Raw genomic sequence first — 27,501 nt, 5'->3', positions numbered from 1 at the left:
TCAGTTATTCTCATGAACTTTCTGAACGGCTTTTCTTAGGCAATAAACACAAATGAATCATCAAAACAGCGCCACCCAGTGTACAAATGATCATGAAAAAAATCTGTGAACTTCACCCAAAAACAACTCCAAATCCAGCAACAATCCGAGAGATCATCCCTGGCTCCTTGCCAAGACATGCTGAGATTTGTAGTCCCTTCACCTATGACTATTTCTAGTTTATAGGGCAGATAATGATTGTGGATTTACCATGGCCATAAGAGAAGCTTAAACTGGCAACCGACATGGCAGCCGTCCAGTTACTGATCGTGGAAAAACAAAACTGCTGCCAATGTCTATGGTAGGAAAACCTGCTTTAATAAACTTCAGATTTGTCTCTTTAATCCGTTATCCAATAATCTGGAATATTTCATAATCCGGCCCCACAGATGCTGCACCACTGCAAATGAGCATTATATCTACTGGATGGTCTATGACCGTCAGATATCTGATCCGATTGATGCCGAATTACAGGAATTTACTGCGTAAGGCTTTTTTTTTTTTTTTTTTTTGGTAGAATTCGACATCCAAAGTGAAGAAGTTTCTATTTTTTATTTTTTTTTTTTTTTCCCGGGAGTATATCCTACTAATTGCATCATGAAAAGTTCTGCAATATTCTAATATCCTCCAGTCTTCAATCCCGGCCATTTCCCATAGCTCTGCCTGCTGTCAGTGAATGGGAGCGTGCTGCATTTCTAATATTCCTCATGGGTAGTACAAGCCTCGCTCTCTTTTTCAGATAGTTTGTTACAATTTACTTGCACCGATACATTGTATCGCTCTAGAGTCCAGATTGGATTCAGTTGTAGCAAATGCTCAGCTGTGAGGGGTTTTAGATCTCTTATAAACACAAATTTTGACTAACAGCAAGCAGAGGACTTAAAAAAAAATATATATATATATATATAATATATTAGAAAGTTGTAAAACTTTTTTAAGCTAAATAACCCCTATAACTTTCTACCTCAGAGGCGTATATAAGCGCTCACCAGCATAGTTTGCCCCCTACCCTACAACCCCCAGTATATAATTAAATACATATAAATTAAATATCTCCACCCTCTGAGTCTATGGAGTAACCAGTCCATGGGCAATAAATAAATGGGATGTTGGGCCCTCCAGTGCCCGCTGTCCGTGTGCCCGTCCCTTATAGCGAGGACATGGCCGCAGTCTCTTCCTCGGAGCAGAACGACTCCGGGCTGTAGCTGCTCTGGGCCGGAAGCCGCAGGATGTCCGTGCCACGCTCCGATATTTGAAACACACCATCTTCTTCCTCATCTTCCTCCTCTTCCTCGTCTTCGTCTTTGGTTGGCGTTTTGCCCCCGTTCCTCTGGTTGGACGATCCCTGTTCTTTGGTTTTGCGGCTCCTCTTCCATTTCATCCTGCGGTTCTGAAACCAGATCTTTACCTGGAAATGAAGGCGGAGAGGAGATTTAGACGGATTTATCTGCATGGGGGTGTAAAGAAATGATCTTAAATGAGTTTATATGTCTCTATAACGTCACTGCTGAGGGTTTGTTACAATTGCATCTTGTATCTCTCTCCTGTTCTGGTAGTTTTGGTACAATGTCCGAGTCTAGGGACCAGACTGTTCGGCTCAAGGAGGATTGTTTAGAGTGGATACAAGTGTAACAAACCCTCAGATGTGGGAAGAATTAGTCAGGTCCAGGCAAGTAAAAACGGAGCAGTGTGAACATAGTCATAAGAAAAAAGTAGATTTTGCGGCGTAGCAAAGGCACAATCTGCATGTGCTAAATGTGGATTTGTTGTAGATTTCTCCTTCTGCTTTGCAAATGGCAGAATCAGCACTGAAAATCTGAAACAAATCCATGATGTCTGGGTGTAAAGGGCTGAAAATCTGTACGGTACTGAATACGGGGAACGTTGCAGATCTTCAAAACTGCAACATATCAATTCTGGGGCCCCCATGATTCTGCTGATTTAGGGATATGGCACCTTTAAGCAGCATTCATATGTTGCAGCTGCATTTTTATTTTTTTTTTACGTAATTATGATAAAGCCGCACTGTTTTTGCTGCAATTTTCAATTTGCTGCAACCTTTTTTTTTTTTTCCTTAAAGTAAAAAAACGGCTCCACGGCTGCAATGTGTAAATACAGCTTAAAGCGTTTATCTAATATTCCTTCTTCTGGAGCGCAGCGCTCCTCTGCTCCCGGCTTCCTGCCTGCTGGAGACAGTTCAGACCAGTAGTTTGGTCGCGCTGCTGGTCTGAATTGTGCACTCTCCCATGCTACAAGCAGAGCAGCTTTACCACTGCACATCGGCGGAGCACCAGGGCAGCGATCCAGCAGATCAGAGCTGCGCTTACAAGCTCTATAGCAAACAACTTGCAGATCTCAGTGTCATTGCACAGAGAGAATTAGTGATGGGAATGCTGAACTATACCAGTGCTGAAGCCCCTTCATTGTCAGGATTGGTAGAGGTCGGCTGTAAAACCAATTCCTATATACAGTAATGTGTGAAATCTCTTTCTTCATACTTGTACAAGATGAACTATTTTAGATTTGCTGACATTTTAACTTTTTTTTTTTAGTTTCAAATCTATTTTTAGTTTATAACAACATCCCCAGCAGAACTCGCTTTCTGTTTAATTTTATCACTGACCCCCACTAGGGGGCGCAACTGCATCTGGGAAAAAAAAGTTTTTTTTGTTATAGTTCTTGGGGCCAGTGCGAAAATAGTCTAAAAGTTGTGTGAAGGAGGAAAGAAACCAGAATGGATTCTATGTCGTAAGGCAATGAAAAAAAACACAAAAACGATGGGTGAGAAGACGGAGCAGTAATGGGGCTTGATAATGAAGAACATGGGGTGTGTCTGGGGGTTTTCTTACCTGGGTCTCTGTCAGCATAAGGGAAGTCGCCACCTCGAATCGCTTTGGTCGTGACAGGTACTTGTTCATCTTGAACTGGTTTTCTAGTTCTAGTAGTTGTTGGCTGGTGAAAGCCGTCCGAGGGCGTCTGCACTTCCCCATGAGCCCGGGCTGAGCAGAGGCTGCAAACAGAAGACCCCAGATTCACCATACTAATAGAAACCGGCGCCAGATTATACATAACCATCGGAATACAATCATGTGCAACATCATAAGACATAGAGACCTTTACTTCTGGTTTTTGTGCATTTGCCTTTTTTTTTTTCTTACCACAGCATGTTGTAGATGTGGCATTTTTACATGCACTTTTGTGTTATTTCTTATCCTCGGTTTAAAGGTTTAAAAAAATATATATATATTTTTTTTTTTTTTTTTTTTTTGCATTTTCTCACTTTGTGAATCTTGGAATCACCTGATTTTAACCTTTCAAAACTAAACATTGAAAAATGAAGAAAAAAAAAAAAGCCTCCAAAAATGGAAGAAAAAAAAAACGCCGGTAGTTTTATATACAGATTTTGGACACAAAATGATGGCAAAAAGTGTCCACGATTGTAGCCTTAGGTTGTATCCCAACAGTTTTCTGCAAATTTATTCATGGTTTTATTATGATTTTTTTTTTTTTTTTTTCCATGCCATAAACTTGATTTTACAAGCGATTTGTAACAATTCATAATTTTTATTTTATGTACTGTTTAAAGTCCTATATGAAAAACCCCATACACAGAGTATGCAGCATAACTACAGTCATGGCCAAAAGTTTTGAGAATGACACCAAAATTATATTTTCACATGATCTGCTGGCCTCTGGTTTTTATTAGTGTTTGTCTGATGTTTATATCACATACAGAAATATAATTGCAATCATATTATGAGGACCAATAGGTTATATTGACAGTTAGAATGAGTTAATGCAGCAAGTCAATATTTGCAGCGTTGCCCCTTCTTCTTCAAGACCTCTGTAATTCTCCCTGACATGCTCTCAATCAACTTTTGGACCAAATCCTGACTGATAGCAGTCCATTCTTGCATAATCAATGCTTGCATTTTGCCAGAATGTGTTGGTTTTTGTTTGTCCACCCGTCTCTTGATGATTGACCACAAGTTTTCAATGGGATTAAGATCTGGGGAGTTTCCAGGCCATGGACCCAAAATCTCTATGTTTTGTTCCATGAGCCATTTTGTTATCACCTTTGCTTTATGGCAAGGTGCTCCATCATGCTGGAAAAGGCATTGTTGGGCGCCAAACTGCTCTTGGACGGTTGGGAGAAGTTGCTCTTGGAGGACATTCTGGTACCATTCTTTATTCATGGCTGTGTTTTTAGGCAAGACTGTGAGTGAGCCGATTCCCTTGGCTGAGAAGCAACCCCACACATGAATGGTTTCAGGATGCTTTACAGTTGGCATGAGACAAGACTGGTGGTAGCGCTCATCTCTTCTTCTCCGAATAAGCTGTTTTCCAAATGTCCCAAACCATCGAAAAGGGGATTCATCAGAGAAAATGACTTTGCCCCAGTCCTCAGCAGTCCACTCCCTGTACCTTTTGCAGAATATCAGTCGGTCCCTGATGTTTTTTCTGGAGAGAAGTGGCTTCTTTGCTGCCCTCCTTGAAACCAGCCCTTGCTCAAAGAGTCTCCGCCTCACAGTGCGTGCAGAAGCACTCACACCAGCCTGCTGCCATTCCTGAGCAAGCTCGGCACTGCTGGTAGTCCGATCCCGCAGCTGAAACAGTTTTAAGAGACGGTCCTGGCGCTTGCTGGTCTTTCTTGGGCACCCTGGAGCCTTTTTGACAACAATGGAAGCTCTCTCCTTGAAGTTCTTGATGATGCGATAGATTGTTGACTGAGGTGCAATCTTTGTAGCTGCGATACTCTTCCCTGTTAGGCCATTTTTGTGCAGTGCAATGATGGCTGCATGTGTTTCTTTAGAGATTCTCTTCAGTTAACCAAGGTTAACAATGATACCAAGAACCAGCCTCATTTTAAAGTGTCCAGTGATGTCATTCTTACTTAATCATGACTGATTGATCGCCAGCCCTGTCCTCATCAACACCCACACCTGTGTTAATGGATCAATCACTAAAACGATGTTAGCTGCTCCTTTTAAGGCAGGACTGCAATGATGTTGAAATGTGTTTTGGGGGTTAAAGGTCATTTTCTGGGAAATATTGACTTTGCAAGTACAGTAATTGCTGTTAAGCTGATCACTCTTTGACATTCAGGAGTATATGCAAATTGCCATTACAAAAAATGAAGCAGTAAACTTTGGAAAAATTACTATTTGTCTCATTCTCAATACTTTTGGCCATGACTGTACACTGAGCCTAACAACACACATGCATTGTATGTAGTGCTTTTACTCTTTTTTTTTTTGTTTCAATGTAGACTTTAAAGCTAAAATGGACATGAAAAAATGCCACAAAAAAGTCTCCAACATTAAGACAATACAGTTTTAAAAAAAAAAATCCAAAAAATAATCTACAAAAAAAAACAAAAAGTTAAAAGGACATTTATAAAAATTGCACTAAAAGAAGACTTTGAAAAACAGCTGTTTTCTTTTTGAAGAACTCTGGTTTGTCTCACAATTTTACTTATGTTTCAAGTTACATTAAAGGGTCAAACATTGAGTTGTGAGGTGTCTTCCTACAATGGAGACAAGTTTTCTTCTTTCTGGTGTAGAGCTCATTTGCATACACTTTTTCCCAGGGAGCATTGCCTGGCTTATAAGGCTTCCTACACAAGGAGAAACAGCGCCCCCTAGATCTAAGGCTTCACAATAGCAGCTCCAGTCCTGACTGAGGACAACAGCGCTCGTAGATGTGCAATGAACTTGTATTCTCTTTACGGAACAGATTAAATGAAGATAATTTAGTAATTATGGGAACAAAACAGTAAACTAATAAAATCATTAAAGGCAGAATTATTGGTTTCATTAAATCTCTCATCTGATATTGAAGGTCGTATCTTGATTATTGACATCAAACAAAGCTATCACCGGTCTACAGATGGCAAATACCTCCAGGACGGATATCTGTAGTTTTTGCCAAAAGATATTCCTACTTGATATCATTCATCTTCAAAGGCGCAATTCACATTTATCTCTCTATCCACTTGGTATGGAGAAGGCATTGGGCCACACGTCTAAGGCGATGTTCACATGTCCAGTAATCATCCGTTAGAACGGATCCAGCAGCAATCGGTTAACAAGAAAGTTGTGCAGACGCAACTTTTGTGGTCCAGCTAAAAGAAAATTATTTCAACTGGATCCGTTTTTTTTTTAATATTGAAGTCTATAGAAAACGGATCCGGTAAATAGACATCAGTTTTGCTCCATTTGAAACTGATCCAGTGAGCAAAAAACTGGATCCTTCTCAAATGAAAGAAAAACTGGTGGCGAATTAATGGATCCGTTTTCCATAGACGTCAATGTTAAAAAAAACAGATCCAGTTTAAATCATTTTCTTTTAGCCGGACAAAAAAAAGTAGTGTCTGCACAACTTTCTTGTTAACGGCTTACTGCTGGATCTGTTCTAACTGATGATACTGAGCCTTAATTGGTGAAATTCCCATTGCCTCCGGTGTATGATCTCCCTCACCTCACCCTCCACTGTATATAGCCTCAGGCCCCTTGCTTCCCTGTTGTATAACCTCCGGCCCCCTGGTGTATAACCTCCGGGCCCCTCTCATGCTGTCTGCCTTTACTACCATGTGACAGAGCGGCCGGTGGTGCAGAGCTCCCTGATACCAGCGCGGTCCTGTAATAGGAGCCACCGGGGTAACAAGTCCGTTCCATGACATTTCTTCCCCCATCATCAAAGTGGAGACCCCGTAACGTTACAGAGCAGGGGGCTGAGGAGCAGAGGGCAGAAAGGTCCCCACCCCTCTGTTGACCCCATAACTGCAGAGTCCAGACCTCCTCTGGTATCGGCACAAACACTGCGCCCCCACTGGAAGCTTCATGGCCGAGCAGCTGCATGCAGCCGTACATAACCAAGCACAATGCTGAGCGTCGGATGGAGTGGTGTAAAGCTGCCAACACTGGACTGGAGGAGATGTGTTCTGTGCAGTGACGGATCGCACTTCTCTATCTGCGGCTGATGGAGGAGTCTGGGTTTGGTGATTCCAGGAGGACGTTACCCCCTGACTGCATTGTGCCCCTGTACAGATGGTGAAGGAGGATAAAGCTATGGGCTGTTATAAGGGGCGGCCGCAGACCCTCGGCTCCAGTGATGGTAAATCTTAATAATCGGCACAAGACATTGAGGACAATTGTAGCTTCAGCTTTGTGGGAACAGTTTCGGGTTCGCCCTTATCTGTCCCCCATGACTGCGCCCAGTGCACAAGCTCCATACAAACATGGAGGAGAACATGAGCGGCTGCACAGAGCCCGGACCTTAGCCCCATCCTATAATGGAGATTGTGAGCCCGGACCCCCCCAACATCAGGGTCTGACCCCACAAATCCTCTTCTGGAGAAAGAGAGCAAAAATTCCCACAGAAACCAAAATCTTATAGAAATCCTTCCCCCAAAGAGCGGAGCCGTCCTATCTGCAGAGGGGCGACTGGCATGGGGCTGCTGTATTCCTGTGTGTGTATATACAGTAGGTCTATCTTGTATCCTTCATGTTCCCAGGCTGCTGTGCGGCCATCCCTGGGACAGAAGGCAGAGGATTAGGCAGTGCCAACCCCGGGTAAATTAATAAAAGCTTTAGTCGCTGGCAGTGAATGTCGCCGGCTCTTTATCTGCGGCCTAATAACTAATGATTATTCTACAAACACAGATAGAGGCGCAGTTTATAGAGGAGTTTACACAGCGTTATCTGGATGGGGGCCCGCGGGTCAGAGTGCACGGAGCGCACCGTCAGCGCGAAGGGGAAATCTGCAGCTCGTGTCAATATTATTATTAGGTGTGAATCTCCCGACCACAAGCAGAACCTCTCACGGGAACAGGTCCGGGTCCACCCGCCGCCACCGCAGAGTCCACCCTGCCCGATTCACACAGGGATTTACTGAAATAATAAAGCCGCAGAGGACAGAAAACATGTCGTCCCCCCCCCCCCCCCCCCCCCAGGCTCTCACTGCTGCTTGTCAGCAATATTTTAACCCCTTCAGGACCGGGCCCTTTTTTTTGTTAGTTTTTTACACTTACATTTTTTCCCCCCTCTCTTCTTCCAAGAGCCATACGTTTTTTGTGTTTTTTTTCTTCCCCCTCCCCCATCGGTATATGAGAGCTTATTTCTTGTGATTACAAGTTGTAATTTTAAATGGCACCATTCACTTTCCCATATAACTTACTGTATGTAAAAACAAGGGGTGGGGTGGGGGGGATCCATGTGCCGTGAATTGCTGAAATATAAATATGTAATTCTGCCGTTTGTTTTTTTTTTGAATTTCATTTTACAGAATTAATTGTGCTTTTAAAATGATCTGGCAGTATGATTCCCCAGGGCAGTACGATTACAGCGATACCAAACTTATATCGTTTTTTTTTTTTTTTATAAATATTATTATTATTATTTTATTTTATTATATTAGTGGTTCCCCCAAAAAATGTACAACTTTGTAAAAAAAAAAAAAAAAATTAAAAAGTGGTTGTAACTGTTTTACATTTTCCATCGGCTTGTTTTTTTTGCACGGTGAGCTGACATTATTTTTTTTGCAAGTGACATTGGGAAAAGTTGCAGTTCCGGCCTCTTGTGTTTCTTATTTTATACAGTTTGCCATTTTTCTTAACTAATTCATACTTTAATTGTACGGACGTTTATGGATGCAGTAATACCAAATTTAATTTTCTTTATTTGTGAAAAAATGGGGGTAATTTAAATTTTGTAATTGTTTAAAAACTTTTTTATTTTTACTCTGCAGTTTCCCCTCACAGACTTTAACCTGCAATCTTGTACTATTTATTGCACAGTCGACTCCTAGATGCCATGCCAACCCATTGGTACATCAAAACTGCATTTCAAATGGGGGGGAAAGCTAATGGGCACCAGTACACGTGATGTGCGGACCACCAACCCAGCCACTTAAATGCTGCAGTCAATAATGAACAGTAGTATCTAAATGGTTAAATAGCAGTGATTGGAGATGGCTCTGGTCGCTGCTGTTACAGGCCGGTGCTGGCTGTCTTACACAGCTGACGCCTGTCCAGAATGGAGTGGCACAGTTGATATTTAGGTCTCATACACATGGCAAATGGTGGCATACAAGTCTTTACGTCTCCTCTGCCCCTTATACAGCCCGGGCTTTATTGCACCATGACTGACCCCTGTACAGGTATCACATCTCGGGGTATATTTTGCCTGTCGGCTGCACCTGCAGATAATTCTCCTCCGTATCTCCAGTACAGATATAGCAGCAGCGGGGGAGAGTCCTCGTTTATTGCTAAGTGGAAAATAAAACACTTCTTATCTTCTGTCCACAAAACGCGCAAAATTAAAATAAATTAATTGTCGGCGCTAATCAGAGCGACTGGACTGGACTGAGGCTCTTTGTTCCAGGGGATAGTTTAATTAACAGATTAGCCAGGTCGTTTCTGCTCAGATAATCTGCAAATATAATCACCGGAGAATAAAACCCTAAGGGGGGCGATCAGGTAGAAAATGTGTGACTTTTTGCAGCAGCAGTAAAGTGGATGAGATTTAGCAAATACTGCTGCTTAAAATGTAAGATGCTCCAGATATGTGATGTCATGATATGTCAGATGCTCCAGATATGTGATGTCATGATATGTCAGATGCTCCAGATATGTGATGTCATGATATGTCAGATGCTCCAGATATGTGATGTCATGATATGTAAGATGTGACAGATTGTGCTGAAATGTGGTACAAAAGGGCTAAAGGAAAAGGAGAAAGTGAGAGAAAGGGGTTTAGAGATGAGACAAATCTCTCAACCGGCACAAGCCCCTGTGATAATGAAGTGGGGCCACACTGCAAGTTCTGCTCTGGGGTCCCAGTGTTTTCCCGCTATTACAGATATATTGGAGGAATGTTCAACCTCGGAATAGGAACAATGAACATCTCCAGTCACTGACAGCTGAGAAACTGTTACAAAACCGACATGTGAACAACATCCATAAAAGATGCCACAAACATCTGGGAGACTGTGCATCAACAGATGGGATGCTCTATGTAGTGACTGCAGCAGAATAGTGAGCGCAGCTCTGGAGTATAATACAGGATGTAACTCAGGATCAGTAATGTATGTACACAGTGACTGCACCAGCAGAATAGTGAGTGCAGCTCTGGGGTATAATACAGGATGTAACTCAGGATCAGTAATGTAATGTATATACACAGTGACTGCACCAGCAGAATAGTGAGTGCAGCTCTGGAGTATAATACAGGATGTAACTCAGGATCAGTAATGTAATGTATGAACACAGTGACTGCACCAGCAGAATAGTGAGTGCAGCTCTGGAGTATAATACAGGATGTAACTCAGGATCAGTACAGGATCAGTAATGTAATGTATGTACACAGTGACTGCACCAGCAGAATAGTGAGTGCAGCTCTGGGGTATAATACAGGAGGTAACTCAGGATCAGTACAGGATCAGTATTATAATGTATGTACACAGTGACTGCACCAGCAGAATAGTGAGTGCAGCTCTGGAGTATAATACAGGATGTAACTCAGGATCAGTAATGTAATGTATGTACATAGTGACTGCACCAGCAGAATAGTGAGTGCAGCTCTGGAGTATAATACAGGATGTAACTTCGGATCAGTAATGTAATGTATGTACACAGTGACTGCACCAGCAGAATAGTGAGTGCAGCTCTGGAGTATAATACAGGAGGTAACTCAGGATCACTACAGGATCAGTAATGTATGTACTCAGTGACTGCACCAGCAGAATAGTGAGTGCAGCTCTGGAGTATAATACAGGAGGTAACTCAGGATCAGTAATGTAATGTATATACACAGTGACTGCACCAGCAGAATAGTGAGTGCAGCTCTGGAGTATAATACAGGATGTAACTCAGGAACAGTAATGTAATGTATGTACACAGTGACTGCACCAGCAGAATAGTGAGTGCAGCTCTGGAGTATAATACAGGATGTAACTCAGGATCAGTAATGTAATGTATGTACACAGTGACTGCACCAGCAGAATAGTGAGTGCAGCTCTGGAGTATAATGCAGTAGGAATCTCGGGATCAGGACAGGATAAGAAATGAACACATTAGTGTTTGGCTTTATATGTCGGTGTCTTGGTCTCCGCTCCACAACTAAATGATATATTGTATATTGGTAAATGATGATATAATAAAGTGTTAAACACCTCTATAAACATACAGTAAATGTTCTGCACACATTAATAATCATAATCTCTTATAAATAATCATGTTTAATCTCACACAGTTATTCACTTTCAGAAGCCAAATATCCGCCCTGTAGACAAACTCCTATGTAGGACGTCATTCGCACTCACGCCCGGATCACTAATCTGCGGTTTGCGGGGAGGAGAGCACTTTGTTAATAGCACTGAGCCTTGTATTCAGAGCTGAGATCTCTTCATTCAGGGTAATGGGGCAGAAAATGACGCCCTCCCATGAGATCACTCTAACAGGACACTACAGCAGCAAGTTGTATAGTCAGCAGGACAATGAGGAGAAGGGGCCTCCGCTCAATTACCCAGGATAATGGGATTCCTTCTGCCACACTCCAGCCAGGGCCGTCCAAGGTCATGGTCACATAAAGCCCCCAACAGCTCCTGGGGTCTGCAGAGTGTGCACCCAAGCATCAGCTTATATCACTGCTATGGGATGCTGTGCTCCTGATCAGCTGTATCTAAACCTATTATCTGTGATACTGCTGCAGAATTGCTGTTTTTTTTATCACTGTTTGCCGAAAACCACAAGCAGAACCATAATAAAAAAAAAAAGTTATTGTTTTAGAATATTGCGGCTGAAACAAATTTATTTGTGTTTGTTTTCTTAAGGGTATCTGCAGACGGCGTCTTTTAGTGTACCCACCGAGATTTCCAGGGCAAAGACGCTTCAGGAAAACACGCAGAGAAGCCCGAAGATTCACCATGCTACTTTCTTTTCCTTACCGCTTCCCAGCTTTCCAACCCAGAAACGGTTAAAATAAGTGACCAAAAGCCGGAACGTCCGCACGGCAAGTCTTTTTGACATTGCTGCACATCGTGCTCATATTTTGTGGCAGTTTTTAGCGCTTTCAGGCGAGTTTTATGCAGAATCCGACTGAAAGAGCCGTCGTGTGCACACGCCCTAAAGTAGTAAAAAGAAAATGCCTATATAAATTAGGGGTCGCCATAACCGCACTCACAAGTCATTGCGTCTTTATTACCGCAAAGTGAATGTTGTAAAAGCAAAAAAAAAAATAAAAAACAATGGCGGAATTGCTATTTTTTCTGTTTGATATTTTTCCACTATTTCATCGACTTTTTTCATATTATGTTGATGGGGGGGGGAGTTATGGGTCTTGGAAGGCAAGGAGGAAAAAACTAAAAATGTACACCTCTGTAGACCCCCAGGGATATTGCTGGAAGCTTATGTTAAATGGGTGGTTGTGTTAGGGGTGTGCAGTCCCTCAGACGTTTCTGCAGCGGGTGTATCTAAGCCGATGTCGTGTGATACACTCGCAGAGCACAGCACTACATCCCCCATCATGTCACTGAATCTTATTATGCCGGTATAATACCCATCCGCTCCTGTCTGTCTGTAGGATGTGACCTGGGGATATCATTTAGTTCTGCTCTTGATCCCAGATCGGGGGCGATCACTTGATCCAGACCTGGTTCTGTTCAGTGTCCTGTAAGTGAGGGGCTCAGGGTCACGGTTACAGCTCCAGGACTTTATTTAGAGCCACCGCCATGCAATAAGACCGAGAGAGAGGAGTTTACAGCTGTCATCCCCCTGCACAAAGCGCCACTTAAAGCCACAATTTATGGCGGCCAAAGCCACCACCTCCTAATTTATAGAAACCTCCTTGAGAACCAGATAAAATAAACAGCGGGTGGGAATGTCAGCTCTTCAGGAAAGTGCTTAGCTCAGCCCTTTTATGGAGACTTTGTCTACTTTTCCAATAATGAGGAGGCGTACCTAACCACTGAGCCTCTTTCTAAGGTCCTTGAGATGTCCTTTCCTGGTACTTTCTGCTGAGCTCTGTATCTAAGCCTGATATGTGTAATACTGTCTGCTGAGCGGATGTATCTAAAACCATCATGTGTTATACTATATTCTGAGCTGCGATACCTAAACTTCTCATGTGTTAATGTATGGTTAGTTGTGCATCTAAGCATCTCCTATGTAATACTTTGTGTTGAGTTGTGTATCTCAGCTTCTTATGTTTGAAACTGTCTGATAAGAAAGTGTATCTAAGGTTATTATTTGTGGTTTTGCTGCTGTATCTAAGCCTTTCATATCTGATGAGCCATGTATCTAATCATTTCCTTTGTGATACTGTCTGCTGAGCTGTGTATCTAATCATTTCCTTTGTGATACTGTCTGCTGAGCTGTGTATCTAATCATTTCCTTTGTGATACTGTCTGCTGAGCTGTGTATCTAATCTTCTCCTGTGTGATACGATCTGATGAGCCAAGTATCTAATTCTCACCTGTGTTATACTGTCTGATGAACCGTGTATCTAATCCTTTCCTGTGTGATACCGTCTGCTGAGCTGCTGTATCTAATCCTCTGCCGTGTGATGCTGAGCTGCTGTATCTAATCCTCTGCCGTGTGATGCTGAGCTGCTGTATCTAGTCCTCTGCCGTGTGATGCTGAGCTGCTGTATCTTATCCTCTGCCGCGTGATGCTGAGCTGCTGTATCTTATCCTCTGCCGCGTGATGCTGAGCTGCTGTATCTAGTCCTCTGCCGTGTGATGCTGAGCTGCTGTATCTAATCCTCTGCCGTGTGATGCTGAGCTGCTGTATCTAGTCCTCTGCCGTGTGATGCTGAGCTGCTGTATCTAGTCCTCTGCCGTGTGATGCAGAGCTGCTGTATCTAGTCCTCTGCCGTGTGATGCTGAGCTGCTGTATCTAGTCCTCTGCCGTGTGATGCTGAGCTGCTGTATCTAGTCCTCTGCCGTGTGATGCTGAGCTGCTGTATCTAGTCCTCTGCCGTGTGATGCTGAGCTGCTGTATCTAATCCTCTGCCGTGTGATGCTGAGCTGCTGTATCTAATCCTCTGCCGTGTGATGCTGAGCTGCTGTATCTAGTCCTCTGCCGTGTGATGCTGAGCTGCTGTATCTAATCCTCTGCCGTGTGATGCTGAGCTGCTGTATCTAATCCTCTGCCGTGTGATGCTGAGCTGCTGTATCTAATCCTCTGCCGTGTGATGCTGAGCTGCTGTATCTAGTCCTCTGCCGTGTGATGCTGAGCTGCTGTATCTAGTCCTCTGCCGTGTGATGCTGAGCTGCTGTATCTAATCCTCTGCCGTGTGATGCTGAGCTGCTGTATCTAGTCCTCTGCCGCGTGATGCTGAGCTGCTGTATCTAATCCTCTGCCGTGTGATGCTGAGCTGCTGTATCTAGTCCTCTGCCACGTGATGCTGAGCTGCTGTATCTAATCCTCTGCCGTGTGATGCTCTGGGAGGAGCACATATTACATGGCTGATAATGAGTAATACACACATTGCCGTCTTATCTCCGCTCAGTGATTATATATACATTACCTGCGGAGATAAGAGCCGTCGCTCCCGCCATATAATAATCTGGATACAAAGTTCTCGTGCGGTTCCTGTCCGCCGCGCTGCAGCAGCTGTCGCGTCAGCCGTGACTAATGATCTTCTAGAATTGTAATCAAACAGCAATCTCAGGTCCCTGTCATTACCTGACGAAAATCCTCGTCCCTCAGAGGGCAAACACTGTACGGGCGGACGCTCAGCTCTACTGATTGCTCCTGGCAAATATATCATTGTCTCATTGTATGTGGATGTATGCACAGTCACTGGCGGGCATATGTGATCAGGGCCATATTTGCCACTACCCACGGCACTTTAAGTGGTCACGCCACGTTGCCACCTACTGGTAAATCCGACTAAAAGTGGCCATACCCTTAAGATAGTGGTTAAGGCACCCAAATAGATTACAGTAACGTCGGCCTAACCATTCAATATTTGCAGGAATCTCCAACAGTCTAATGTGTATGGGTGCCCCTGACAGATGATTATCGGGGAAGATAGGGGATCCAGCATGTCTGATTTCAGGCTTCAGATCCATTTATCTAAGTTATAAGCCACCACCAGAGATGTCTTGCAGCGGCTCTCTCAGTGAGCACAGGAGTGCTCAGCAGAGCAAACGCTCCTTTGCATGAGAGAGTTGTGCTAAATAGCTGCCATTTAAATGATCGCACATGCCATCGTTCGACAGCTCTCGAAAGTGTATGGGAGCTTTAGTTAGACACTTGTTCAGCTGACCTATATGGGCTCTTTCAAAAGGCTGGATTTTTAGTCTGTGTGTTGTGCGTGTGCGCAACGGGCAGTACACTGACCCTATAATAATCTATTGTCGAGTCTGACAAGTTAAGGATTACTACAGCTACATTACTATAGGACCAAAACCACCAACGGTACATGAATACAGCATCAGAACCACCATCAGTACATGAATACATGACCAGAACCACCATCAGTGCACAAATACATCACCAGAACCACCATCAGTACATGAATACAGCACCAGAACCACCATCACTACATGAATAAAGCACAAATCTTAGTGCAGTGACCAATTGCAATGTCAGCCTATGGCACAATTGTATCGCTTGAACCTGCAACTCCTAGTATGTTCTTAACAATGGTAAGGATATGATGGGCATTGTCACCAGCCATCATCAGACTTTGGACCATACAAGAACCACAGTACTGAGTAAATGTTTAATAGTGCTACTGTCTGCGTCTAAAGAGGAACTTAACTTTTTGGAGCTATCTTATATGTTTTAGGAACTTTAGTTCTGAGAATATTAGTGGGGGTCTGGGCCCTGATTTCACCACCCCACCACCACCACCACCAATCGCTCAAAAGACCTCTCAGAAGTGCGAAACTCAGGAGACTGGAGCTCACAGAAAGCCTATGATTTCCTGCTGCATACGTACTCCTCCGTGTGCTCTACTTTCTCCTGAGCTGCTCAATTTTTCTAGGTCTTTTGAGCAATTTATGCTGGTCTCAGGAAGGGCCTAAAACATTTAAAAAAAAAAAATCTACCATAAGTTTAGTTACTCTTAAAGGTACATTTACACTGGCGAATAATTGGGAACCAAATATCAGACTATCTCAACAGGTTGTCAATCAACTGATCCACGAACAAAATGTTTGTTTGTTGGGTGAAATGATTTTGAAGATTACTTAAATATCATTGTGCTCACCAGCAGATTGTCCTGTATAAACAAGACGTGCTGCCGAGAACAATGCTTTTCTATGTGCTTGTCTAAACGTCTTCATATTACCTGTCTGCAGTCATTTTAAAGGCTGTGATTGACCAGTGTAAATGCAACCTTAGATCCAGGTACCTTTTTTTTTTTTTTTATAAGTGACATCTTTCTTCTCTGACTGGAGTTGTTCTTCTTCATCTGGTCCTGACGCCATGATGAGTTGTCACATTCACAGCCTGTCTTCCCTGTTTGGCCGTGTGCCATCCCAACACAGAGCCCTGAATAAAAGTGTGTGTCCATGCTGTGCCCTAAATAAGCTCTATATTTTACCCCTGAATAATTAATTGCCCCTCACTGTGCCTCCTGCACAAACAAATGACCCCACACTGTTCCTCTTATGATACATGACCTCCACAATATCCTCTCCTATAAAATACTGCTTACACACCGTCCTCCTTTATGTGCAGTGACCACCACACTTTCCTTTTTATGAATTACTACCTCCCCTATGAACTATAAAACCCACATTGTCCTCCCTTATGAACTACAACCTACACATTGTCCTCCCTTATGAACTATAACCTACACATTGTCCTCCCTTATGGACTATAACTTTCATACCGTCACTACTTCACGCTGTCCTTATCTCCACACTGTTCTCCCATATTAGCTACAACCAGCACACCTCCTTTATGAACTTTAACCTCCACATTGTCCCCCTGCCCATGCCACGGTGCCCCCTGTTCAGTGTCCCTCAACCCCTCTCCGCTTCACACAATGCCCCCTCTCCAATGTCCTTCTCCAGGCTGTGTCCCCTCTTTAAGGTGTCCCTTTCCATACTATCCATACTCACATATCCCTCACTCTTTATACTGAAGCCGTCCTCCCTTCTCCAGACCAATAGTAAAAATCCGTTGTATCCTCAACTCCATGGAGCGCCTACCTCCTCTGGCTCCCACTTTTTCACTGCTTCTGTGGTACTATAGCGACGTCAGCAGCATGATCACGCATCCACACATTAAGGGGGTAGCTTGTTGGTGCTCCTCTGACCCCGAACATTGCTGGTGTACTTTATTATTATTATTATTATTATTAATTATTATAGCGACATTAATTCCATGGCGCTTTACATGTTTAAAAGGGGTATACATAGCAAACAACAAGTACAATAATTTGAACAAAAACAAGTGGGCGACTGGTACAGGAGGAGCGAGGACCCTGCTCGTGAGGGCTCACAATCTACAGGGGATGGGTGAGGATATAGTAGGTGAGGGTAGAGCTGGTCGTGCAGCGGTGTGGTGGAGCGAGGGTTACTGCAGATTGTAGGCTTGTCGGAAGAGGGGGGTCTTCAGGTTCCTTTTGAAGGTTTCCACGGTAGGCGAGAGTCTGATGTGTTGGGGTAGAGAGTTCCAGAGTAGGGGGGATGCACGGGAGAAATCTTGTATGCGATTGTGGGAAGAGGAGATAAGAGGGGAGTAGAGCAGGAGATCTTGTGAGAATCGGAGGTTGCGTGCAGGTATGTACCGGGAGACTACGTCACAGATGTATGGAGGAGACAGGTTGTGGATGGCTTTGTATGCCATGGTTAGGGTCTTGAACTTGAGTCTCTGGGTAATGGGGAGCCAGTGAAGGGATTGACAGAGAGGAGAGGCCGGGGAATAGCGGGGGGACAGGTGGATTAGTCGAGCAGCAGAGTTTAGGATAGATTGGAGGGGTGCGAGAGTGTTAGAGGGGAGGCCACAGAGCAGGAGGTTGCAGTAGTCGAGTCGAGAGATGATGAGGGCGTGCACTAGTGTTTTAGCAGATTCATGGTTGAGGAATGTGCGGATCCGGGAAGTATTTTTGAGCTGGAATCGGCAGGAAGTGGAAAGGGCTTGGATATGAGGTTTGAAGGAGAGATCAGTGTCAAGGGTTACTCCGAGGCAGCGAGCTTGTGGGACTGGGGAGAGTGGACAGCGATTGACTTTGATGGATAGGTCAGATAGGGGGGCTGAGTAAGATGGGGGAAAGATGATGAATTCAGTTTTATCCTATTAAGTTTTAGGAATCTAGCAGAGAAGAAAGATGAAATAGCTGACAGGCAGTGTGGGATTCAGGTTAGTAAAGAGGTGATGTCCGGTCCAGTGAGGTAGATCTTTTTGTCGTCAGCATAGAGGTGATACTCAAAACCGTGAGACTCTACGAGCTGTCCCAAGCCAAAGGTGTAGATGGAGAAGAGTAGGGGTCCTAGAACTAAGCCTTGGGGGACACCGAACGATAGGGGATGAGATGAGGAGATGGTATGTGAGTGGGAGACACTGAATGTCCAGTCTGTTAGGTATGAGGAGATTTAAGATAGTGCCAAGTCTGTGATGCCGAGAGATGAGAGAGTCTGTAGTAAGAGGGAATGGTCTACTGTGTCAAAGGCAGATGGAGAAGGACAGAGTAGTGTCGCTTGGATTTGGCGGTCAGTAGGTCGTTGGTGACTTTAGTCAGGGCAGTTTCAGTAGAATGGTGCGGTCGGAAGCCAGATTGGAGGCGGTCAAAGAGGGAGCAGGAGGAGAGGTGGGAGGACAGCTCAAGATGGACGTGTTGTTCCTGTAGTTTTGATGCATAGGGGAGAAGTGATATGGGGCGATAGCTAGACAGAGAGGATGGGTCAAGGGATGGATTTGTGAGGATGGGTGTGATCGAGGCATGTTTGAAGCATGAGGGGAAGACACCAGTTGTTAGTGACAGGTTGAAGAGGTGGGTTAGGGTTCAGATGAAGACTGCGGTAAAATTTGGGATGAGGTGAGACAGGATTGGGTCAAGTTCACAGGTGGTGAGATGTGACTTTGAGAGTAAAGAGGACATTTGATCTTCCGTGATGGCGGAGAAGCTGGTTTTGGAGGAGGAGAGTTGAGTAGATATGAGGAGGGACTGTGGGGACTTATGGCAAAAGCTTTGTCTGATGGTATCAATGTTTTGCTTGAAGTCTTCAGCTGAGATGAGTGGAGAGGGAGGAGGTGCTGGGGGGCGGAGGAGAGAATTAAAAGTACTGAACAGCTGTTTAGGGTTGTGAGACTGGGAGGATATGAGAGATGAGAAGTATGTTTGTTTTGCTGCAGTGAGTGTGGACCTGAAAGTAGTGAGGGCTTGTTTGAATGCGATGAAGTGTTCGTTGGAGTGGGACCTTTTCCATCTCCTCTCAGCAACCCTGGAAGCCCGTCGTAGTTCTTTAGTCAGGCTGGTGTGCCAGGGTTGCCTGTTGATTGTGCGAGCTTTGGTATGTATGAGGGGGGAGACCGATTCAAGAGCTGCAGCTGTTGTGGTGTTATATAAGGTGGCAGCAGCATCTGCATCATGTAGGGCATTTATGTCTGTAAGAGGGAGGAGGGATTCAGAGAGTGAGTGTAGGTTGAGGTGTTTGAGATTTCTGCGAGGGTGTGCAATTTTCTGGATGGGGGATTGTGGACCTGGAGAGGAGAGGGGAGAGAATGTGAGAAAATTGTGGTCAGAAAAAGGGAGAGGAGAGTTAGAGAGGTTGGATAGGGAACAGAGGCGGGTGAAGATGAGGTCCAGTGTGTGTCCATCTTTGTGGGTGGCTGTGGAAGGCCATTGAGTAAGGCCGAAGGAGGAAGTGAGGAATAGAAGCTTGAAGACTGATGAGTGGGAAGTGTCAATTGGGATGTTGAAGCCACCCATGATGATAGTGGGGATGTCAGCAGAAAGGAAATGAAGTAGCTAGGTGGTGAAGTGGTCTAAGAAGGTGGTGGCTTGTCCTGGGGGGCAGTAGATGACAGCCGGTTGGAGGGGGAGTATATGTGCATGCAGTGCACTTCAAAAGAGGGGAGAGTAATGGAGGGTAGCAGTGGGATATGTGAGAAGGAGCAGTTGTCTGACAGGAGAAAGCCAACTCCTCCACCATGCTTGCCGCAAGGGCGGAGGGTGTGGGAAAGGTGGAGTCCGCTATACGAAAGTGCAGCTGGAGAGGCTGTGTCAGAGGGGGTGAGCCAGGTTTCGGTGATGGCGAGGAAGGAAAGTTTGTTAGTGATGAAAAGATCATGGATGTAGGAAAGTTTGTTGCAGATGGAGCAAGCGTTCCATAGAGCTCCTGTTAGTGGGACAGGGGAAGCGGGGCCTGGGCGGATGGGTATAAGGTTAGAGAGGTTGCAGAAATGTGTGCTAGATCTAGGATGAGAGGTAGAAGTGACTGTGGGGATGTGGTTGGGGGGGATTTGGAGAGATATCGCCAGAGATGAGGAGGAGCAGACAAAGTGTTAGCAGGTGGGCGCAGGATAGGGCGTGAGGTGGCTGTTTGTGCTTAGAGATGCAGGATTGTATGTTGAGGAATAGTTCTGAGGAGGAGGTGAGGTGGATGGGGAGGATGGAGGAAGAGATGACCAGTTTCTTACTAGGTGTAGGGATTAGGGGGGTTAGTAGAAAGTGAAGGATTATAGAGGAGAGAGTGAAAACAGATAGGAACATTGTTTACTGTGACTGAGTATCCAGTTACCTTCAGCTTCAATTCAGAGCTGTATACATCTGCAATACACTTTTATGCTACACTTCTATGCTACGCTGGCAGACGACGTCCTGCAGACGTCCAGCTCACAAATATATTTGCTATATATACTTGCATGTTTATGTGCCTTTGTGTAAGGTGGAGGGGATGGGGGCTCTAATGGAAATATTTTTCTTTTCTGCTAGAACTGTCTTAAAAAAAAAAAAAAAAAAAAAAACCATGGAACGCACATCCAAAAATCATACATTGATCTAATGCTGCTAGGCAAAAATGTATAAAACTGAACATGAGGTTCCTAGTTTAGCAGGAGAGGGGTCTGCCTATTTTTTCTCTGTTCACATTCTGAGGGTCTGTGGAAGGTGAGTTTTTTGGTTCCTCTCACTTGGTGTTGGTGCTGTGTGGCGGCCATTGTTGCTGTGATTTTGTGGTTGTGGAGCGGTGCGGCCTGGAGTCATGGGGACTCAGCCTTGCGGTGTGGGTGCTGTGAGGCACCAGGTTGCTTGCCCTGCTGGTGCACTGCTGCCGCGGTGGTTGTTGGCATGCGGCGCTGCACCTTTAAGGCTATGTAAGTTATGGACCCACTGAGAGGTTTGTCGTGACGTGGCAGCGGCTTCATACAGTCTGATCAGAATAAGAACCTCATGTTCAGTTTTTTATTTTTGCCCAGTCGCATTAGATCAATGTATGATCTTTGGACGTGTGGTCCATGTCTTTATGTCTTTTTCTACAGCATTGGCATTTTTCTTTTATTTCACACCGGGACCATCCCCCTCCCCAGAACCTGCCACCCTAGGCCCTGGACCTCGGGTAACCACAGCCCTGCATGTGATGGTAATATAGGAGCACGCACATGGCGGAGGGACCTGGAGTTTGTTTCCCCTCCATGCCCTTTCCATTACTCAAATAAGATGGAACCCGTCAAAACTTGTGTCCCAAGGACCCTACCGTGGCCTCCATGATATGTGCGCTTCTCCTGCCCCTACAAAACTGATCGACAACCTCATTCTTTAGTGAATCAATAGAAGTTTTGGACTGGACTCCAAAGGGGTTTTCTAGAGCCGCTGCTTTCATGTCTGAAGTGCAGGAGTCTCGGCCGGTGTGTGGGGTCATGGGGTCATAACGTCATCGGCAGCTCTCACGTCACCCGTGTAAGTCAGCGGTTCTGGACGACACTGGATAACCTGTTATAGAGACCGATATTCCCAATGAAATAACAGTTCTATAGCATCTTTTTTTGGAGCTTTGCATGTGCTGTTCCTCTGTTATTCGTCCTGGAAAATGTCTGCATAGATTGACAGTCCGGCAGTAGCAGTCGAGGCTGTGTCCCTGCAGTGTCTCCCCTGTCCAGTCGGTACAGAGAGTATCTGAGTGTTTTGGGTCACACCCCATTGTGAGGGGGAATAGTAACGCTCAGCTGTCAATATAGTCATAGATTTTCAGGAAGATTAACAGAAGAATAAACCAACACAGAATTACGAAAAACAATGCTCTACAATTGTTATTCTATGACAGACATGTCAGGATTGATGACAAGTTCTCTAAGGTTCTTGTAGTGGAATGCACTCTATTGTCCCCTGTTATCAGCCAGTTCAGAACCTTCTCATTATGCTGCTGTACATTGAAGGGACGCGGCCCCTGGGTTGTGTTAGGACATCTATACCGGCCACATTGACAGCAGATAGTATAGGATCGCTGCCTCTGGCGGAGGAAGTGCTCAGTATGTCAGTGCAGATCAGATCACAGGGGAATATGGCCGATAAGATGTTCTGATGGTGTATACGGAGGGTGGTACACTATATATAGTGTAGACTATATGCACTCCTCTCCTGGGATAAAGGTTTCCCATTATCTTATCAGCTGTGTAAATCAATCCGGGAATCTGCCATGTGAGTGTCTCACTATTTCCTCCTCTCTTATCAAAATGACTGCAGTGTGCCCTTAAGAGACTGGAATCTGACCACCGCCATAAAGCAGAACCGGCCTCACCACCAACACATGCATTGTATATGGTACCATATATTAAGTGTTCTTCCGTCTAAGGTTTTCCAGCTGTTGTGGAACTACAACTCTCATTATACCATGGAGGATGTAAAGGGGCTGGTATTGGCCTAGGATGTAAGGATGCAGGTGGGTAAAGGGGCTGGTATTGGTCTGGGATGTAAGGGTGCAGGTGGGTAAAGGGGCTGGATTTGGTCTAGGATGTAAGGGTGCAGGTGGGTAACGGGACTGTTATTAGTCTAGGATGTTAGGGGGCAGGTGGGTAAAGGGGCTGGTATTGGTGTAGGATGTAAGGATGCCAGGTAGGTAAAAGGGCTGGTATTAGTCTAGGATGTAAGGGTGCCAGGTGAGTAAAGGGGCTGGTATTGGTCTAGGATGTAAAGGGGCTGGTATTAGTCTAGGATGTAAAGAGGCTAAGTGCGTGAAGGGGCAGGTATTGATCTTGGATGTAAGGGTGCCAGGTGGGTAAAGGGGCTGGTATTGGTCTTGGATGTAAGGGGGCCAAGTGGGTAAAGGGGCTGGTATTAGTCTAGGATGTAAGGGTGCCAGGTGAGTAAAGGGGCTGCTATTGGTCTTGGATGTAAGGGGGCCAAGTGGGTAAAGGGGCTGGTATTGGTCTAGGATGTAAGGGTGCAGGTGGGTAAAGGGGCTGGGATTGGTGTAGGATGTAAGGGTGCCAGGTGGATAAAGTGGTTGGTATTAGTCTAGGATGTAAGGGTGCCAGGTGGTTAAAAGGGCTGATATTGGTCTAGGATGTAGGGGTGCCAGGTGGGTAAAGGGGCTGGTATTATTCTAAGATGTAAAGGTGCCAGGTGGGTAAAGGGGCTGGTATTATTCTAAGATGTAAAGGTGCCAGGTGGGTAAAGGGGCTGGTATTGGTCTTGGATGTAAGGGTGCCAGGTGGGTAAAGTGGTTGGTATTAGTCTAGGATGTAAGGGTGCCAGGTGAGTAAAGGGGCTGGTATGGCATGTGTTACTACTTCAACCAAATGGCTGCTACCCCTAAGAGATTTTCCTGCATATCGTATGCTATATGCTCCTCTGACATGGTGGTTTACATTGCATCAAGCACTTTTCTCCAATTATTATTTTTGCACTTTGTAGAGGAGTAAAGCTTCTGTATGCACTTTATCTATTATGTCCATAGGATCATGTACAAATCTGTAATTATTTTGTGGCGAAGTTTGATACAAATGCATTATACTTATTTTGACTAACAGAATAATGTATACACTTCTAATCACATGAGAATGCAGCATGCCATCACATCTTGTTTTCCCTGAATTTTCTATGCTTTTATCGAGATTGTGTTATGACATTTTGAAATAAGAAATAATTACTATTTTTGAGGATAGACTGGAGTAGAGTCTTGCTCTATACAGGTTAGGTTTGAATTAGTATAAAGGCTCTCATTACTTTCAGTTGATCGGATGTAAGGGTGCCAGGTGGGTAAAGACCATCAATCCTGGCAGGACACCACAGCATCTTCATTGCAGTCTTTATACCATGGTCCTCAAGGGGCATGGACATGCCTGAGCCCTCAGAATAGGAATCAACCTGTTTTGAGTCCTCATGGGCACAGGCCCATCTGTTACATGTGGACCCACTGCACACAGCCCACAAGGTCTCGGCGCCTCCATAACAGACGTGCGGTGTTCAGTGTGTATTTATGGCATCACAAAATGTATCAGTGAATATTTCCATTGTGTCACGTGAGAAGTTCTGATGTTTCCTCTACAATAAAAATGAGCAGAAATATCCAGGAAATCTCCCCACTACCCATACCCAAATGATCAGTATACAAGGTGCAGATGGTATACAAGGACATGTATACCTGTTGTGCAGAACAAAGGGCTCCTACCTGTTACACATAGATGCATTGATTGACTAATAGATATTAGATATTGGATAGGTGTGAGATAAATATTAGATAGACATGAGATGGATAAATACATAGGTATATACATTTTTTTTAATAATTTTGCATACATGGCAATAACAGCTCCTCTGTAGCATGCCCTTTATCCCCCCTCCCCACCCGTTCTGCCTTTTATCCCCCGTTCTGCCCTTTATTCCTCCTGTTCTGCCCTTTATCCCCACCCCGTTCTGCCCTTTATCCCCACCCCGTTCTGCCCTTTATCCCCACCCCGTTCTGCCCTTTATCCCCACACCGTTCTGCCCTTTATCCCCACACCGTTCTGCCCTTTATCCCCACACCGTTCTGCCCTTTATCCCCACACCGTTCTGCCCTTTATCCCCACACTGTTCTGCCCTTTATCCCCACACCGTTCTGCCCTTTATTCCTCCCGTGTCACCCTTTAACCTCCCCTCCCCCATTTTGCCCCTGGGTTCTGCCCTCAGCCCCTGGTACTCACCATGCAGGTCCGGTCCCCTGTGGAGGAGCAGCCCGGCCCTCAGCCAGTGCTCCAGGGGCAATGATGCTGCTTTAATATGTTCTGGTCCTGGGACAGGAACCCCTGAGAAGCAGCTGTATGGAAAGTGTGGGTGCTGCACGGTGCCAAGGGTGGGCATGTGGTACAGAGGTGCAGGGTAGAGTCCATGTAGAGGCAAAAACCCAGTTTTCGGGTACTGATGTGATACGGGGGTAGCTTGCGCTAGGCAAAGGTCTCTGCCCTGAGCTGGGACCACACGGGGGCGCTCTTCTGCCAGGAGGGCATCAATTCGAAACTTCTGCGAATTCTCCATTACTTTCTGCATGGCTGCAGCAGACGAGACTTGGTCCAGGCTTTTCCCAGGCTTCTGTGGTGAGTAGAGAGAAGTGCAAGCTCTGTGCTTCCCTGCAGAGTCTCAGTAATAACACATCCTGGCACTGTGCACTGATTGCAAGCTCTGCAGCCCATTAATGAGTTCAGGAGGTGGAGGAAGAAGTCCTCGTGGGACGTGGATGATGGGAGCTTTTATAATGATCGAGTTCATGGATTGCAAGCTCTGTGGCTTTGCAGGTGCTGCAGTGAGGGTGATGAGGTGGTAGTCCTTCCTTGCTGCTCTGGAGATTACTTGGTTAATACATGGCAAGCTGTGTGGTTGCTGGCAGGTCCTCAGCAGTGACTGCAGGAGATACATTCATTCTGTCTGTTCATGTGAAACAAATGTATCAACTCTACAAAGTTCCTTCCCAGTTGTTTGCACCGGTTTCCTCCTGGAGCCTGGTGCCGGCTTCTGATTGGCTGTCAGACACTGACCTCATCCCCCCTGTGCTGAGTGGCAGCAGACAATCTGCTAATGAGCTAATTAGCCCCTCATTGCCGCAAGCCAAGCCCTGTGTGCATGAGAGCCTGGCAGGTCCATCCCTCAGTGGCCATCTCTGCAGCTCTGGACCATGGCACAAGCTGGGGGGCACCAGGGAGGGGGCAGCAGGGTTTAACCCTTCCTGGCTCCAGCTGTGGAGATAGCCTTCTTACTATTCTGTATATCAGACAGTGGGCGGCTGAGGATGATAGTCAGAGCTTTGTACTTTACACAGGTCACCATAAAGTAATGTACAGAAAGTTAATGTATAATCAGAGGAGCAGAGCTGTGTCTGGTGAGAGTAGTAGTTATACACTGGGCGATGAATCCTCCGGATCTATTATTATTCATGGAATTTCTGCACAAACTGAATATATAATTCTGTATAATTATATAGGGAATTAGAAAACATGGGACAATGATTGAGGCTACATTGTGTTCTGTATCTTGTTTCTATACAATCACTTTTTCTACCGCTGTTCTAAAGTCAAAATAATAACATTGGATGCAATAATTCTGCATCTCCTGTATCCCTTCAGCCCACCAATTCTTTACAGTATACATCAATAATAGTTATATCTATCTACTCGCGTATTTTACATCTACCTTTAGAAATTCTGAGAAAAATTCATCAGGTTTTTTTCTTCTTTTTTGTTTTTTTAATCCGATCTTCATGCGACTAAGTTGCCAAATTTGTCAGAGTATGACCATTTTTATGCCACTTTCCTACTGGAGTGACATTATGAATTATTTTGTGAGATAATTTAATTTTTTTTTTTTTTAAGTCGCAAATTTATAAATTTGTTTTGCAAACCTTTTGTGTATAGCAAACCGCACCTACATTATTACATCCACTCTTTAAAATTGGCAAAGGCAACATAAAATAGAAAAAAAAGATAGATTTTTTTTTATTCTGCAAAAAACATGAGCCAAAATTTGTGACTTTTTGATGCCACAAAATCCTTGATTAATTCCCCCCTCAACTCTGTGTATTTATCTATGTCCTATATCTATCCAATCTATTTTAGACAAATAAGGTCTGAGTCACCATTTGTTGTTTTGTATGAAGTCCTTTTTTTGTGGTATTCATTGATGCAAAAAAAAAAAAAAAGCACCAAAATCTTCAAAATCGCACACGTGGTTCATGAATTTTAGGCAAAAGTAAAAACTGGTCTTTATTTTTACCGTTAACCTCTTGTGACTTTTTAGTATAAAAAAAAAAAATCTCATGTTACAATAAAATGTTGCAAAATTTGCACAAAAATTTTCAGGCTGACTTCAAATAATTCCAGGGGGATTCTAGAGTACATTTGCACACAAAGACTTTTTTCACTTTATGACTCAGCCAGAAACATCTGGAAACCCCAAACACCACCTACAATGATGAACATTAAAATAATAAAAAAAAAAAACACGTACTTTTAAAAAGTGCAAATTAAAAAAAGAATAAGGTGCAAATAAAAAAAGGTGAAAAACAGTAAAAACTAGGCAAAAAAAATGTGCA

General features: G+C 44.5%; 1 protein-coding gene across 1 annotated transcript; it reads right to left on the bottom strand.

Moving 5' to 3' along the window:
- LOC141161887 (uncharacterized) lies at positions 1-25,884 on the bottom strand. Its single transcript, XM_073647379.1, has 3 exons — positions 25,124-25,884; positions 2,889-3,049; positions 1-1,447 (listed from the first exon to the last, which is right to left on the bottom strand). The coding sequence occupies exons 1-3, from the start codon at positions 25,464-25,466 to the stop codon at positions 1,187-1,189; spliced, it is 765 nt and encodes a 254-aa protein (XP_073503480.1). The 5' UTR covers positions 25,467-25,884; the 3' UTR covers positions 1-1,186.
- Positions 25,885-27,501: the final 1,617 nt, after the last annotated feature.

This window comes from Phyllobates terribilis, unplaced genomic scaffold (genome assembly GCF_046119375.1).
Source record: "Phyllobates terribilis strain yellow unplaced genomic scaffold, ASM4611937v1 Scaffold_9__5_contigs__length_417890890, whole genome shotgun sequence".
Lineage (NCBI taxonomy): Eukaryota > Metazoa > Chordata > Amphibia > Anura > Dendrobatidae > Phyllobates > Phyllobates terribilis.
The sequence above is the reverse complement of the archived record's forward strand: the minus strand, read 5'-3'. Positions and strand labels throughout refer to the sequence as shown.